The sequence below is a fragment of the Phycomyces blakesleeanus genome (genome assembly GCF_001638985.1).
Source record: "Phycomyces blakesleeanus NRRL 1555(-) unplaced genomic scaffold PHYBLscaffold_36, whole genome shotgun sequence".
Taxonomy (NCBI): domain Eukaryota; kingdom Fungi; phylum Mucoromycota; class Mucoromycetes; order Mucorales; family Phycomycetaceae; genus Phycomyces; species Phycomyces blakesleeanus.
Genome location: NW_017265166.1, coordinates 48,493 through 65,565, shown reverse-complemented (window position 1 = coordinate 65,565; position 17,073 = coordinate 48,493). Strand labels below are relative to the sequence as shown.

At 33.4% G+C, this 17,073-nt stretch overlaps 5 protein-coding genes and 1 non-coding gene across 6 annotated transcripts; 3 read left to right on the top strand and 3 right to left on the bottom strand.

The window, feature by feature from the left end:
• Window positions 1–2,291: 2,291 nt before the first annotated feature.
• On the bottom strand, window positions 2,292–2,364 carry PHYBLDRAFT_t278. Its single transcript has one exon. It is a non-coding gene; the product is annotated as a tRNA-Lys (tRNA).
• A 3,171-nt stretch (window positions 2,365–5,535) lies between these two features.
• Window positions 5,536–6,177, top strand: PHYBLDRAFT_175183 (hypothetical protein; the record flags this gene model as incomplete). Its single annotated transcript, XM_018437440.1, has 4 exons — window positions 5,536–5,697; window positions 5,771–5,829; window positions 5,894–5,966; window positions 6,115–6,177. The coding sequence occupies 4 exons, from the start codon at window positions 5,536–5,538 to the stop codon at window positions 6,175–6,177; spliced, it is 357 nt and encodes a 118-aa protein (XP_018284413.1).
• Window positions 6,178–6,608: 431 nt separating this feature from the next.
• Window positions 6,609–7,229, bottom strand: PHYBLDRAFT_175182 (hypothetical protein; the record flags this gene model as incomplete). The annotated part of the gene is made up of 2 exons (XM_018437439.1): window positions 6,609–6,934; window positions 7,076–7,229. The coding sequence occupies 2 exons, from the start codon at window positions 7,227–7,229 to the stop codon at window positions 6,609–6,611; spliced, it is 480 nt and encodes a 159-aa protein (XP_018284412.1).
• Window positions 7,230–7,364: 135 nt separating this feature from the next.
• On the bottom strand, window positions 7,365–8,758 carry PHYBLDRAFT_175181 (hypothetical protein; the record flags this gene model as incomplete). The annotated part of the gene is made up of 4 exons (XM_018437438.1): window positions 7,365–7,740; window positions 7,858–8,138; window positions 8,198–8,596; window positions 8,660–8,758. The coding sequence occupies 4 exons, from the start codon at window positions 8,756–8,758 to the stop codon at window positions 7,365–7,367; spliced, it is 1,155 nt and encodes a 384-aa protein (XP_018284411.1).
• A 450-nt stretch (window positions 8,759–9,208) lies between these two features.
• On the top strand, window positions 9,209–10,768 carry PHYBLDRAFT_175180 (hypothetical protein; the record flags this gene model as incomplete). The annotated part of the gene is made up of 5 exons (XM_018437437.1): window positions 9,209–9,229; window positions 9,261–9,302; window positions 9,733–9,977; window positions 10,478–10,642; window positions 10,705–10,768. 5 exons carry the CDS (start codon window positions 9,209–9,211, stop codon window positions 10,766–10,768), a joined length of 537 nt encoding a protein of 178 aa, XP_018284410.1.
• A 1,783-nt stretch (window positions 10,769–12,551) lies between these two features.
• Window positions 12,552–13,775, top strand: PHYBLDRAFT_152443 (hypothetical protein; the record flags this gene model as incomplete). The annotated part of the gene is made up of 4 exons (XM_018432919.1): window positions 12,552–13,040; window positions 13,105–13,230; window positions 13,469–13,591; window positions 13,650–13,775. 4 exons carry the CDS (start codon window positions 12,552–12,554, stop codon window positions 13,773–13,775), a joined length of 864 nt encoding a protein of 287 aa, XP_018284409.1.
• Between the last annotated feature and the right edge of the window lie 3,298 nt (window positions 13,776–17,073).

Here is a 17,073-nt window from a genome sequence, read left to right as displayed (position 1 = left end):
ATGAGTACTGCACCTGTATTACTTGCCCCAGACATGGATAAACCATTCCGCATTGAAACAGATGCTTCAGATTTTGGTGTTGGTGCCGTATTAATGCAAGAAGACGAAAACGGAAGTTGGAAACCATTAGCGTTCGAATTGAAAAAACTCTCCCCTGCCGAAAGATCGTATCCTGCTCAAGAGCGCGAGTTACTCGGTATTCTACATGCCTTGCGTACTTGGCGCTGCATGATCGAAGGAAAACCGTTCACTGTATTCACCGATCACTTACCACTCAAGTATTTTCGCAGTCAGGTTAAGCCCACGCCTCGCCTGATAAGGTGGATTTCTGAATTCGAGCTGTACGACCCGATAATTCAATACAAACCGGGCAAAGACAATGGTGTCCCTGATGTGCTCTCTCGTCTCGATGGCCCAGAATACGATGCAACATTAATTAAATCAATGGAACCAGAATACCTGTACACCATACCAGACTCACAAACGTCCGACTGGCCAAAATTTTATGCACGAAAAAAAGATGAATGGCCAGAAGACATAAAAGAATTACTCCATCGGCAACGCAATAAGTTTGTGGTCCACGACCAAAAGGTTTTCCGTCTCGTTAAAATAGGTGACACGGTACAAGAAATTCGTTTTGCACTGTTTGCCAAGCGTGCAGACTTAGTAAATAATTTCCACAATGGTTTCGGACATGCTGGAGAAACAACAGTGTATGATTTAATGAAGAAGCGTTGGTGGTGGCCAGCCATGAGAAGTCAAATTCAAGAATGGTTATCGAAATGTCATCAATGTCAATTGGCCTCAAACGCAGAACGCAACATACACCATGCCCCTTTGGAACCATTGGATATCCCCCCTGCTTTCTCTCGTTGGCATCTCGACTTCATTAGAGAACTTCCCACTACAATCAACGGAAATCGATGGATTTTGGTTGCCGTCGACTACGCTACGAATTGGCCAATTGCACGTGCTGTTCCTGCTGCTACGGGCGAAGCCATCGCCAACTTTTTGTACGAAGAAATAGTCATGCGTTTTGGTTGCCCAGACGAAATTCTGACAGATCGTGGTGCAAACTTTATGTCACATATTTTGAGCTTTTACATTAAGAAAATTAAGCTCCATCATAAATTAACCTCAGCATTTCACCCACGTACTAATGGAAAATGTGAAAGGTTAAATAGTGTTCTTAAACAGATGTTATGTAAATATGTACATGGTGCCATTCACCGGTGGGACGAATATCTGGAAACAGCACTTTGGGCTTGCCGAATCAGAAAGCATCGTACAACTGGGTTCAGTCCATTTTTCTTGACTTATGGCCGCGAACCTCATATTCCTGGCGATCCCCTACGTCCATTTATGGATACATCTATCCCTGACGACCCGACCCTCGTATCCGATGGCGCTATCCCTTTTCTTCGTAATCTCCAACAGGCTCGCAAAAATGCTGACGCTCGAGTAACCGCCAACAGCCAACAAGACAAGGAACGATGGGATTCGATCATGAAACCTCATCAGTTCGCAATCGGTGAACATTTGTTGTTGCGGCATGAAAACAAATTTGGACTAGAATATAACTGGATGGGCCCATATATTGTAGTAGATAAAAATTTCGATAAGAATATATACAAGCTCACAACAATGGAAGGTGTCCCTTATACTTCTTGGGTTCATGCTGACCGCCTCAAAATAGCCAAATCCGACGATTTCGACCGCACCTGGTATCACCCGACCGCTGCTCGTAACAATATGCGACGTGATCTGGCCATAGATTCCTCTTCCACCTTGCCGTTCTCGATGATAGAGTCTACCAGAGTTGACCGAGGACGATCAACAGTTTCGAGAGGGGGTGATGTCGGACATTATTTTGATGAATCCGAGAAATCGGGATAATTGACTGCAGCAGTTCTGTATGTCAAAGATACCTCATAGATAACGAACCGCAGTAATGTCTTGTAAAGATTAACCACAGTAACATCTTCTGAGCATCAACCGCAGTAAAAGGACTTCTCTTGTAATTAAATAGAGTATAATAGTTTACTGCGGATAATGCGCAGTATTAGTTTAGAAAACTATATAAGACAATTCAATTCCTATCAATAAAAAGGACCTTTTTATCCTCTCTTCGATTTTACATATACTCTCCGATCCCCAGTGGGTTTGACCTTTTGACTTTGCTATAGTAAAAGGAAGACCATCCCAGATCAGGAACGACACTATCTCAGATCAGGAACGACATAATGTCTGACAAATTTGTAGATAAAAATAAGTGTTTTTAAAACTTTTGAAGCCCAACGGGGGGGTCGAACCCCCAACCTTGAGATTAAGAGTCTCACGCTCTACCGATTGAGCTAGCCGGGCAATCATTACTGTGACAAGAAGTATTATAATAAAATAATAAACAAGCAATAAAATTTCGGTTGTCCAGTAGTGCAGTACAGTTGCAAAATTCTTTGTAATTCTAGAAAAATTATATTCTATTATTATTTTTTTGATTTTCTGACGGCGGCCAAGGCTGAATAGAATGTAATTTTTCTATTTGTAGAGCAAAACACCAATAAGTACAACAAAAAAGCATTATCCTGTTAACAATAACTTCAGGCAATCACACATTGTATATTATTTTCTCACTATATTTAACTGAGTGAATCAACTTGGAATTAATGTGGTATTTCAGGTACGAAACAATAGAAAAATAAAATATTTGAGAATAGAGACGTATAGAAATACTTTGAGACTGTATATAAGTTGTCTTTATTCATAAATAAAAAGTATCCTTTTTTATAAGAAAACACAATCTGCTCTTGTCATTACGTCTTAGTTTCTTAAGGCTTTCTTCCTTTACTATATTTGGTTATTAGAGTGTATTTACTGCTTAACTAGTGTTGGTGTTACAATTATGACATCAAGTCATAAATCGTACTTCTTTAGCTCTTAGCTATTCTTTTCTCTTTTATACTAGAGCTTTAGGACTTCCTACTAAATTAGCTCCATATCGATCTAACACAGTTTACCCGGCAGTATGATATAATTATCTTAACAATCTTTAAGATATTATCTACAGTACTAACTGTAATAATTATTGGGCTGATTACTTAATCGTTTATATATATTTTATACTGACAAGATGATAGCTACTATGCTATCCCAATATGAATATGTTCTTATATGTGATAAATCTAACATCCGAGTGTCTGGATCACCACAATTAATATTATTTTTATTATATATTCTTATAAGCATAATTATCTTCATGATTATGACTTCATAATTATTTTATTTTATTTGTACTTAATGATAGTAAAGAACAAATGATATTTAATAGATTATTAATTATATAACTTTTATTATTTTTTTTATAATTTTATTTATTTAATTATTCAACAATTCAATTGCAAAACTATAAATATTACAATACTTGTATTTAATAAACATTGATTTTTCTTCATCTTATTTTCTGACAACAAGTTCTCTTAATATTTAATGCTGTTGATATTTTACTTGTTTGATTATCTGAGTATATTGAGTCAAGTCTATCAAAATTAATTAATAGTACTGTTTTTCTCTTATTTTTCTCTTATTGATTTTATTATCTTTAATTCTATATTCTCTTTTGAGTTTGTCTTTTTCTCTCTTATGAAAAAGAGAGATTATTTTACATCTACGAACTCATTCAAACTTCAAAAACTATGATAACATCACCTATCAACATTTACTACAAATACAAACCTCACACATGTCAGCTGTGACACGGTACATTGTGGTTTTTATTGGCTGCAGTACCAGTCTCTTTTTCAATCGATTTCAATCTTTTTAATCAGTCACAAAGTCTCAAACCCCCAATTATAATTTTATATTTAATTTTAATTTTAATTTTATTTATATTAATTTTATTTCTTATTCTAAAAATTTGACTTCTCAATATTTTTATTTTTATTCTTCTCCAATTTTATAAAGACAAATTTCCCTTCCCTTTATTCTTTCCCAAAATTAGTTTTTTCCTCTTTTATTTTTCTTACTTTTCTTATGCACTAAATATAATATTTTCCTTTCAACACTACTTTACCAAAATTGTTAACTGTAGTTTTTTTATTTCTTTATAACATACTTCTTTCTGATCTTTTCCATTCTCCGTAGTTATATATTATAATTTCATTTATTTTTCTTTTATAACAAATCATGATTACAATTATTTTATCTATCTTTTTATTACAATTATCTTTTAGACATTAGTGCAACCTATTTTTGTCATAAATTTTATCCAAGAAGTAGTATAAATAACTCTTCAAAATCAATCAATAAACAATAATCGAATTTTTCTGATACAAACGTTTTTTCTAAAGATGCTGTTTACTTTTCCTAATCTCTCTTATGAATTTTTCTTCCATTTACTGTTTTTCTTTGTTAAGTCTTTATGGAAAATTGACTATTTTCTATTATTTTTCTTCCCCTCGAATTTTATAATTTTTGTTTTATTAAATTTTCTTTTTATTTTTCATTTTAAAATTACCTTAGAAATTCTCTTAGTTAATTTTCAATCTTCTAAGCTCTAAATATTTCTCTTAACTTAGTTTATTTTAAATTAACAGTATTTGTTTTCTTTTGCTAGTTCTAGATATTCCTTCCCTTCTGAAATTCCTTTTATTTTTCTCTTCTAGAAGTAGTTTCTTTTATTTAATTTATATTTTATTACAATCGTTTCCCAATTCAAATAACCCTACTTTATTACAGAATTCAATTCTTATTATTACCCATATCTTGCTTTTCTTGTACACACCATACACACAACAAAGTACCACACATGTTACTCTGTCATGTGTGTTGTGGGCAAGTCTGGCATTTGGCCATGTTATAGTGTACAGTACCAGAAGGTCAGTCTGCTTGATGGGTTTGTCTGGCGGTTTGTCATGATGTGTTGTCCCAGTTATGAGAGGCTGACGTCAATGATTTGTTGATGTGATGCTGTGACCTTGGTGGTAATAGGAGAATTTTTCCTTGCACAGAAAAAATCTTGTTTCCATTCCATGTTCCTTCTGCACATAATACTTTTTCCTTTTCCCTTGTTAACATATTCATTCATATTATACTCATTTGAAATCATGATTACACACGTTAGTAACATTTCTCTTCTACAATGTACACAATTCATCTTGCCAATATCTCCATACAACAACACCAGTACTTTTATTATTATATTTTTATTTTATTTTTATTCATATATTTTATTCTTGCTGTTTTGATTACTCATCATTCTATTTGTACTATCTTTACTTTTCTGAACTTCTACTATCAACTTTAAATCTCTTTATCTATAAAAGAAAAGAAATTTTTAATAAAATATTATTTTTTGATCCAATTCAATATCTTTTTCTTGTTTTCTTCTCTTTGTGGTTTATACCATCTTGCAATATAATATATTGATTCCTTGGTTTTAAAAATATTGTTTTTTGATTTTGATCTTCTTGTCAGTTATTACTTTTCTGTTTCATCATTCTCTTTTCATACATCTTTCCCTCTCTCTTACATTTAACAATGATTCTATCAGTTGTTCTCTTTTTTCTTATCTGTAAACTATTGCTACTTGCCATCTTTTACTGTATTCATCTTCTATTCTACTCTATTATAGATGAATATTACTTTTACAAACTTGCCATACCTCAACAACTTCCATCCCATGCTACTGTCATTTCTATGGTAAGTCTTTTATTTATTTCTATACATATAATAATATTATTTATACTGTATATTAATGTATATCCTCTACTAGAGACAATATTATCACTTTACAGATAATATCTTAGTCTGCAAAGAAATCTTTTGCCTTTGGTATGTAAATCAATTATTCTATCACACAATTCACAAATATTAATTCTTTTCTATTGTTTTATAGTCAAAGAAATCATAGTCTTGTGCTTTACTATAAATTTTTATTTCTTTATCCATTTGTACTGGGTACTTCCAATGTAAGTATTAATTAGTATATAAATGTTGCTGTCTAAAATACGCACACACACCCATCACTAATGTTTTATCTATTATCAAAGAGTGCTGCTCTTATCTCTAAAAACAATAACAAGCATCTCATTTTCTTTAGATATTTGTTTTTTGTAGAAAATCTTTTATCTCAAATATAACAAGCCGGCCGAGCAAGAAGTAGCTGAGAATATAGAATAGTTTTATTAGATTTAAAATTTAGAAACATTCTATTCTTTCTAATAAAAATAAAACTGTAAATCATTACCAATCTAATAAGAATGGGAAACCAAATAAATAAAGAACATATAACTGGTCCATAATTTTAAAGACATATTTTTTGTTATTGTTGATGATTGGAGGCTTTAAAGAACTGTCAGTATACACACCTACTGAAATTTTTTTAAACTCAATGTCCAAGCTAGATGTACTTACTTATTTCCTTGCGCGCCGAGTTTAAATTACTTGGGGGGTCTACTTTTTTATATCGCAAGGGGCTTTAAATTATAAGGATGTGTAGAAGCAGTGACAGCTTTTACTTTTGTTGTTTCTTTTGGAATCTTAATGTTTTTTTTTATATTTTTTTCTTTTTATCAAAACATATTATTATAGAACATAATTGTAATTTTTTATTATCTTTGTGTATTAAGATTTCTAAAGCGGGAAGAGTTTGCATTTCTAAGAGTGTCTATACCATTTATTGCTTCCCTAAGTAAACCACTAATCGCTTGTAATTCAGCTTCATCAATTCCTGGAACATCTATCAACTGCTCTAAGTCTTCTCTTTGATGATAAAGTGTTGTATTCTGGGCCATGATTCTTTGCAACCAAACAGAATTGTTTCTACCACTTACAACAACTGTGTTTGTTTCATTTTCAACTTTCTCATTAACAACTGCCACTTCATGCTCAGATGCAAGCGATCTTTGCAGTTGGAGGTGGTTGTTTTCCCTTTGAACTGTATACGCAAAGTCTAGACCAATAAATCTCTTTAGGAGATGTGCGTGTTTACAGGGAATTTGACGCGAAGCAAAATTGGGACAAGTGCAATTTTGTATCAAATTGTTTGATACATTAACCTGATACTATTGTGCTTCACCTGTAAATGACTTTACTGTCCACTTGCCATTAGAGTCTTCCATGCTATTGCCAATCTCATTAAGAGGATTAATGATCATGAAAGGGAGCATGTCATCTTGTATGATATTGGCAGAAAAAGAGTGTCGAGCAAGTTCATTTTCAATTGGACACATTCATCCATTTTGTATGTGGATTCGTTCCACTTCTTCATCATAAAAGAACTCCACATCATTTGTCAAAATAAAGACAAGACGGTCCAATCGTCTTATGCGAGTATGGCCAAAGTATATTATTTTCAATTGGTTGTGTCACGATTCGATGTAATTGTTTGTCAAATATCTTTGGTGGTCATTTGCAACATATGGCCTTCCCCATCTTCTCAACAATTCTTCTGTTCCAATCCATTTACATTCGAAATAAGCCAGGAATTGTTGCTGACTTTGTACACAAAGCCTAAACTCCTGGATTTTTCTCAAAAATTCATTCTCATCTGATTCAATAAGTATATTTTTGAGATCGGCCTTGAGCTCATACTTGTATTTGCCAAGTTGTTCTGATGTGTATGAAGCATCAAACTTTACTTTGCTGTCTAAATTATGCTGCCAGGCATGCAAAACATGAAACTCACAGAAATGGATGATGGTCTGTGGCAATGCTGCTGTAATTGCATTAACTTCAGCAATACTACAATCGATGGTAATATATAAGGGAGTGAAACAGCTTTTCTTGCGAAGATGTACAAGTCATTGATTAATGGGGCCAACACTATGATCGTTTGTAATCATGTATGCAACAGGAGACCCTTTTCCAGTATCAGGATGACGAGGAACAAGTGAGTATAATATTTCAATGTTGCGTGCAGAGATGTTGTGTGTTGCATTAAGACAAAACGACTGGGAAATTCTCATAAGCATCATTTGAGATGGTGATTGAAATTCAAACGCAAAATTCTGTGCATTGTTGCTGTATGCAGAAAGATTGCCAGTAAAGATACAGTAGTTCTGTGATGGTAACTTCTCATGCATCCAAATATCCAGAGACTTATTTTCATCAGGGTGAAACTTATACAGTAAATTCTTCATCTATATTTTTTATTTAACACTTTTTAAATAACTTCTCTCTTATAGTATTATTCACACACCTTTCTCATTCTGTTATAGATGTCTTCATAATTGGGCTTTCTAATGCCTACGCCCCACTCTTCAATTTGTTTCAAAACTGAAATTCTAGTATTTCTACAAGTGCTGCCCCCTTTTAACTGATCTTCAATAATTTTGATGACCTCAGAAGGTAAAGGCAATGTTCTAATTTCAGAAGCGTCGCCAGGAACATGGTTGGTATGATCGTTGGTCATACAAATTAAAACTACTTCAGGGTTGTTGATGTATTGCTTGATGAAAATAGTGGCTTCGCAATAACAAAGCTTAGTGTCTTTCTGAGCAAGACGAACATTTCTGTCTGATATATAAAATCCTGCTTGGTGACATTTTTTTATCTCTCCATACATCAATTCTCTTGCACGAAGTTTTCTACATTTATTCTACTTTGTTGAACAAAGTGATTGAATGTGATCAAGGCATTGCTCCCATTCACTTGCTTTTACTTTCACTACAACATCCAAAGAAAGCATTTTTATTCCTTCTGTAGATGAGTTGACTAAAGCATTCTGCACATTTGAAAGGTTGAATATAGTGTTGAACATTGGTGAGCTTGTATTATGATTGTATATGTAATTAAAATAAAGAGGAGAGAAGAAAAAAAAACATAGCAAAAAAATGTTTTAACAAAAGCCACCTTGCAAAATCTCTATATGGAAAAGCCACATCCTTATAATTTAAAGCCCCTTGCGACATAAAAAAGTAGACCACCCAAGTAATTTAAACTCGGCGCGCAAGAAAATAAGTAGGTACAGCTAGATTTAAAGTTGGTCTGACGAAAATTTCCTAAAGTGAAATATGAAGTATCTGCTCGAATTTACTATAAATAGAAAAAAAGATGGATACAAAAAATCTGAAAAATGGGGGGTCCAATAATTGCAATTATAGGGTTTCAAAAAATGTGTTTCAAAAAAAATGTTTCAATAAAAAATAGTACTAGAATTATACGTTCTATATACTAGTAGCTAGTCTAGTATAACAGCCTCTCTTATGCAATGGACTGGGAGATAGACATAGTAAAAGTCAAAATGAACAACTATTAAACAGAAACAAAGTATTAGTGTTATGACCTTTGAAGTAAATAATATGGTAAATTACCTTTTTATACTAGACAGACAGTGATATATGAGACTTACCTAAAGAGATGAGGGTGAAGTTATTAACAGAAGTAAAGGAAAAGACTGCTTGTTTAGTTATGTTAGGAGTAGATACGTTATAATACTATGACAGACAGCTTGGCATAGTTTAAAGTAACTTCCTAATACAATCTCATGTTGGAATCTCCATATAATCTAATAAAATATATATATTAGTATCAATATGAAGTAGGGCATAATAAATATATTACTTACTGAGGGTGTTTGGTATGATGGATGCTATTATCTTGTTAGATTTTGCTTGAAACTTATCTTTCAGTCATGAGAAAAAAAAGAAAAAGAAGAAAACAAGTAAACAAAAAAAAATTAGCTCACATTATATCACATTATTTTTTTAGCAGTAATTTTTTGCATGATTAAAGATATGGCACCTCGAATTAGTTTACATTTTTCTACATCTTTTGTTCCAAAGATTTTTAAACATGGAAAATCACTTCACAACAAAGAGGAACACATTTCTCACACCAATGACTACAGACAACCAAACATTTGTGCGCACCATCTGCAAAACCGAAAGAGTGTTAGGGTTCTTGCAAGGCCTCAGAAGACATTATACAAAAAAACATCCAAACATAATGGGGGAGTATGAGAAACTTCTGAAAAGAAGGTAAGTTAATCCTAAAAGTAGGATGAAAAATACTATGTAATGTAAAGCTGAAATTGAGCATATCTTAACATTAGATGTGGTGATCCAGACACTTGGTTGTTGGATTTATTACATCTAAGAACATATTCCTATTATTATCGTAAAACAGCTATCATTACAAAAACAAATGAATAATTTATTTATTTTACTTATGGTAAATCAATAAGACCAATAATTAATTACAGTAAGTACTGTAATTATGACAGCTCAGTAAGCACTGAGTTAATATGAGGACACTGCAATTAGATTAAATTATAAACATAGCAGTACCAGCTCTCTAATATCTAAATGAACTCAGACTTAAGAAATTAAGATGTGACTGACAAAGCAAATCGTGTTTTGATATAAAAAGGACAACTTTGTATTCTTTAATAAAGACAACCTATATACAGTCTCAAAGTATTCTTATATACGTCTCAATCTTTTTACTGTTGATTTTATTCTATAAAACTTCACATTAGACCTGCTATGTTTGATGACCCTTCTTCTTCTGCAAGCAATGCCACTACCAATCTGAACAGTAATAATGGACCTGCTCCAATGGAATTTGTTATTGAAAACTCTCAGGACATATACGGCCATGAAATCTCTGACAAAGACGAATATAGTAATGATCACATTCTATTGTAAGTAAAAATTAGTAATGCAATATTGAAATAGATAATAACCTGTTTTTTTTGCTGAACAGTGATTTATTAGATGACTATGATGAGACCACTGCACTACAAAAATTATATGATTTTATTGAGTAGAAAGTATGCAAATATTGAGTTTAAAGCCGCGATTTCTGTGTAATTTTAGGAATGTTACCCGTGAAATATCTAGTATACTTATACCAGATAGATAGAAGTTTAAAATCATGAAGTAAGTATTGTTTTACTGAGTAACAATAACACTTCTTAGTCCATTAATTGTATTTGAATAGAAATAAGGAGTGTATACTCTGTGCTCTTGATACATGTAGTCATTATATTCCATTTTAGATCTTTATTTAATCTAAAAAAAACCAGATATGGATACTGTTTTCGCATCTATACTTTCCCTATATTTTTTTGTATATTTTTTCTCTAGTTATATAATACAAATTTGTGGGAAAATGTATTTTATCATATAAAATCTATAGGAAAGCATTCATTTTAAGCCATTAAAAATACTTCTTTAGTGGGTACACTTTCCTCTTCTTTCATTGTATATTTATTTTTTGTTTTATGATACGAATTTGCGGACAATTATATTTTTATTATATAAAATTTGTGGGAGATCATTCATTTTTGAATCAGACATAAATATTTCTTTAGCAGGAACATTTTTCTCTTTTTTCATTGTATATTAATTTATGGTTTTATAGCACAAATTTGTAGAAAAGTATATTTCTTAGCATTTCACATTTGAGAAATCATACATTTTAAGGAAGCGGTTTTGTATTATTTTGAGTAAATTTTTTTTTGTTTTGTTTATTTTGATATTTGAAAAAGAATATTTTCTTGACGAGTATTCTAGTTTTTTTAGTACATTCATTTTGTAAAACTATTGATTATAACAATACTTTCTACCATATACTATTGAACTGTTATTGTTTAAAGCACTTACACTAATATCTACTTGAAGAGATAGTCAACTATATAACACAAGAAAAGAAAGATATATATATTAAATGATATTATTGAAAATAAAATATAAGAAAATTGATACTTATGGGCTTGATACAATTGTCATAAACTAATAATTGACAGCTAGTAAATACTACGAGATTAAAGCTCTTGGTGTGCTAATTGCTACCAAAAGATATCACATTTAGTATTGTTTATAATGAGTGTATATATGATTTGCTTGTTAAAAAAAACTTACCAGATGTTATTGTTCTAAGAAAATAATACTCGGACCTAATTGAATAATGTTTACAAAGAAAAGATGGATATAAAAGCAAAGTTAGAATACATGTATTTTGTAAAGACATACCACAATATGAGATGTGAATATTATTGTGGGTGGCATCAAAAGGATATAATGGTATCTATATTGTTGGCATTATTAGTAAATAATAAATACTTAAGTAAACATGTATTTATTGGCATGTCTCTAGTTAGATACTTTACCAAAAAAAGAAATATATAACTTGTCCAACTGTTGGAAGACAAAAAGTGGTGAGTAAAGAAGTAAAACATCAAAGTAAAACAAAGAAGCAAAAAAAAAGGAAAATGTTTTACCATATATTTGTGTCAAAAAGTGCAAAAGAGAAAAGAAAGAAAGAAAATAACTTGACTTCAAATATATAGATTCCAAAGAAAAGCGGCAGATAAACAATGTTTCAAAAAAAAGGTGATTAATTTACCCAAAGATATATACTTCTCCGAATTGAAACATATGTAGTTTAAATAATTACTATAGTTGAAAATTTGTAATAAATAGGGATTCAACTTTACTTAATTAACCTCTCTCAATCACCTTCTTTATTTGTATGTATAAATTCAACAGAAACTGTGTCAAGCTTATTTCATTAGCTAACATATATTAATATTTGATTCTATATAGAAAATGAACAACTTCACCTCTAACAGTCCCTCTGAGAATAACTTTGTGCATGCGGCTATTGCACGTAACATCATGCCCAACAACAATACTGGTCTGACATTGGTTATGTATACACCTACCATGAGACCGGCAGGTAGCCATGTTGATGATAATGTGGCCGATCCAGTTCTGGCAATGCTGGCCAGTCTTAATGCTCAGATGAAGAGTCTTACAGACCAAATTGCAAGCATGGCCACCAGTATCACCAAGTCCAATGATATCACAACTCGTCTTCAGGAAACAGTAGCAAATATTGTTTCTGGTCAAACTGTTGTCCAGAATACTGCTTCCAGATACAATGTTACATCAGACATTGAAGCGGTCACTGGTCTTTCATCATTGATGGAAGATGATTATGTGCCTGGAAAGAGATATCCAGCAATCTCAATAAGATTTGATTTGAGAATAATGGTCAAGACATCTAACACTTTTCTCATAGAAATTGATCAATGGGTATCTGAAAAAGTGGAACTTCAGCAGTAGTGACTGAAGAAAAGTAGCTGCAAATGCCACAAAGCCAGAATGGGTCCTTATAAGCTACTTTACAGATGGCTATAACCATGGTCTTGCACTAGCTCTAACTGCATATTTGCAGATCCAACCCCAATCTGCTGGCATACTTACAAGTGAACTTGCATGTATGGTAAAAAACCATTTTTGCAACCAGGTCCATGAGTCCCGCAGAACGCCTTCATCTGCAAACAGAAAAAGAACTGCATCAAGAAGACATTAGCGTGGTTTGTTAGTAAGTGTCTAATTAGATATGTATATATATATTATTTAATACTCACTGTTATTTTTTAAATGTATGTACAGCTTCTTTGCCAGCATTCTGTAGCTTACCTTGAAAACAAAGAAGCTATTAATACGGTTATGAAAAGAGACAATTATGCTCATGTCCTTCAAAGGCAGCAATGTCTGATGGTAAGACAGACGATGAGACAACTAGATCAGTGGGCAGTAAACGCCTGAAGGCTCATTACTCTAGCTGGAGAAGTGATGAGGTAATATACTTAGAGATCAATTGATATATGAAAAATAATTAATGTGAAAAAAAAATAGTTTCAAACACTCTTGGAAAGTCTTGACGATTATGCTGTAGCAAAAGAACAGCAAAGATCACTGAAACTTATTCCTTGTACCAGGGTTATGCGTGACGCGGATGTTCCCAATGATTTAGGGCAATGATATGGACATGCAAGAAAAATTAGGGTCGGATATACAAAAAAGACCAAAAGGGAGAATTAAACGTGACGTCACTTGTAATTGGCCTTTGGGAGTGTTACTGACAAATTAAGCACTGATAAGACATGCAAAAGCAACCAAATTGAAGAATTAAACGTGACGTCACCTATAATTGACATTTGGGAGTGTTACCAACAAATTGAGCACTGATAAGACATGCAAAAGCAAGCAAATTGAAGAATTAGATGTGACGTCACATATAATTAGTTTTGCATGTTACACGCATTTTTTTTTGGGGGGATCAGATAAATTACCCTCCAGATTGCCAATTAAATCACTGCCCTTTTTTACTACAACATCAGCGCATAATTATTTTTTGACATTTAACATGAGCAACATTAACAACATCAACAACACCAACGACTTTGTCATTGTTAGCGTGACGTCGAAGAAGTACAATGCTGCCTTGACTGAGTTCAACTCAATTTTTCTTGTTGGAAGAGAATTCTCTTCAGTCGTAGCTGTTCAAGAAGCTGCCAAAGCATATGGTGTCAAGCATAACATTGCTCTTACTACTGAATATGCATCAAGCTCTCGCATCAAATTGATTTGCAAGCACTCTGGCGAATATAGAGATATCAGAAAAGCCGAGAAGGTTGCTTCCAAAACATCAGTTATGGGTGAAACTCTTCCTGGATGGGAGAGAAAGCGCGAAAAAGACATGCAGAAGCATGGCTGCTCTTGCTTCATGTATGCCAACACCAAGAAGGGCGGAAAGCTCACTGTGCGCTCCCGTGAGACAGAGCATAATCACCCCATCAAAGAAGACCACAGAGCATATGCTATGCACCGCAAGCTCTCGCCTGAGGCAATGGCGCTTGTGGTTAAGCATCTGGAGAACAATGACAATGTATCCACCATCTTCAACAGTTTGAAGATAAATGGATATACAAACATTGTTCGCCATGACATTGCTAATATAAAGCAACATTTCGGAAAATCGGAAAAAGAAAAGGAGATGTTTGACTTTATCACCACTCTGCAAGATCTTGACTTCCATGTCAGGTATTCTGTTGGTAATACAGAAGACAATCAAGTGAATATGGTCTTCTTTGTGCATCAGGATGCGATCAATGAGGCACGAAGAATGCTTGAGACTATCATTATTGATGCCACATATAAGACAAATAGTCATCAAATGACTTATGTCAACATTGTTGGTACTAGCAATGTGAGTAGAAACCCTCGTACCACTTTAAAGACGTATCCAATTGCCGGTGCTTGGGTAGAGCATGAGACAGAAGAAAATTATCTCTGGATGCTTAGCTGTCTCCGTGATGCAGTCTGGCCCGATGACAACAACAACAACAACAACAACAACAACAACAACAACAACAACAACAACAGCAACAGCAGCAACGACAAACAAACAACACTTCTCCCAGATGTTTTCATCACGGACAATGAAAAAGCATTGAGAAATGCTATTACTCAAGTCTTTCCTGAGTTGAAGCAGTTGTTGTGCTATAAGCATATCAAAGACAACTTTAAAAAGCAATTGCTTCTGATGATGAAGGGAGACGAGAGTAGCAAAAAGAGAGACCTGTTAGATAAGCTGTCAGAATTCCTTGACCGAATTGCTTTAAAATGCATTACACATCAAGAAGTAAAAAACGAAACAAATGGATACCTTGAATTTGCAAAGGAAAATTGCAAAGACCAAGGAAAAGCTGCTAGTGCTTTTCTTGAGAAGTACGTATAAATTTTTTAAATTTGATGTAAACAGTATTTAACTATAAAAAATCGTGTTTTTTTTAATATACTTTATCAGAAAAATGAAAGACAAGGAAAACTGGGTGAACATGTATGTTTACAAACATGCCCATTTTGGCAATCGCACGTCGAACCGTGCAGAAAGTGCCCATTCTTCTCTCAAGCATTCTCTTGGTACTTCCTTGGGTAAACTGAAGACAGTTACCCTTAAAGTAAAAAAGTGATATGACGAGTTGGTAAGTTTATTCTATACTATTTTATGCATTTATTGGTTATAATATATTTATAAATTGTACAGGTTGCAGATCGCAAGCATCGGCTAATGGTGGAAAGCCTTGGAGAAGGAACAAAAATTGTGTTTGATAAAGTCTGTTATGTATGAGGTAAAAATAAGATATAAAATAAAACGAGTGCAGACGAGAGTACGGTGAGACTTTGTTTTATTAGAAGAAGTGCAAGAATCAGAAAAGAGATGCTGTTCTATTGCTATTAGTATTGTGCGTTTATATAGACATTGTATTTAGCTTGGTGATGATATGATGATATCATGTAATGTCTGTTTCTCTACCATTATCTTCTATGATTTAGTTCTTATGTTTTTAGTGTTATTGACTAGAGTCTTAGTATTTGTCTTAGTATGTTCTTTACGTAATTTCCTTGTATAAGGGAAGGTATATCTTTTAGTATCGTTACTAGTTGTCGGTAACTCAATGTACGTATTTATTGAGTGTCTGTACTTTTAATTTAAATCTACGATTATGTTGGATACAACATTACCCCCCTCCAGGTTGGTACAACCGTTTGAATTGCATGCGGAGGTATATGTGTCTGCAATGTTGCTGTTGTTTATTTGCGTGTACGTTTGCTAAAGCGTGTAGGCTCTTGTGTTGGATGTGTACGCTTGTTATGTATAATTGTAGATTTATTGGTGGGTTTCTCTGGACCTCGTCTTTGCCAATATTTGTTAATTATGCTCAGATCGTTGAAATTGCTTGTGGGCTCCCAAGTGTCTTGATCTGGTGCATAGTTTTTCCAGCGCACTCTGTAAAGGTAGTCGCCTTTTTCTTGACGATGATCAATGATAGCCTGTATCTCGTAAAAGCTATCTGGAGATATAACAGTATCTTGTGAGATCAGCTTTATCTGCGAAGGTGGGATGTTTCGTGATAGAAGTGCTTCCGTTTCGTCTTGCAAAATGTAGCTGCCTCCCTTTGTTCTGCCCTTGACTGTGAATGGTCCTTCATATCTTGGGTCCGTCTTAGACTTTCTTAATATGTTCTTTATCATCACGTTGCTGTCGTTCGGGAACTCCATTATTATTTTATGGTCTTTGTCGTGTTTTCCTTTATCAGCAGCTTGTGTAGCTTTGATGCGTTCGCAGATTGCTGGGAATACGACAGTCTCCATTTGTTCAATTCTTTTTTTTCATATCTGGTAGACTGTTAGGAGCGTTGTGCGTGCTCTCTGTTTTTCTGTAATCAGCAAAATCGTTTGGTTGTCTTGCAAACATTAGAGTGAATGGGCGTGT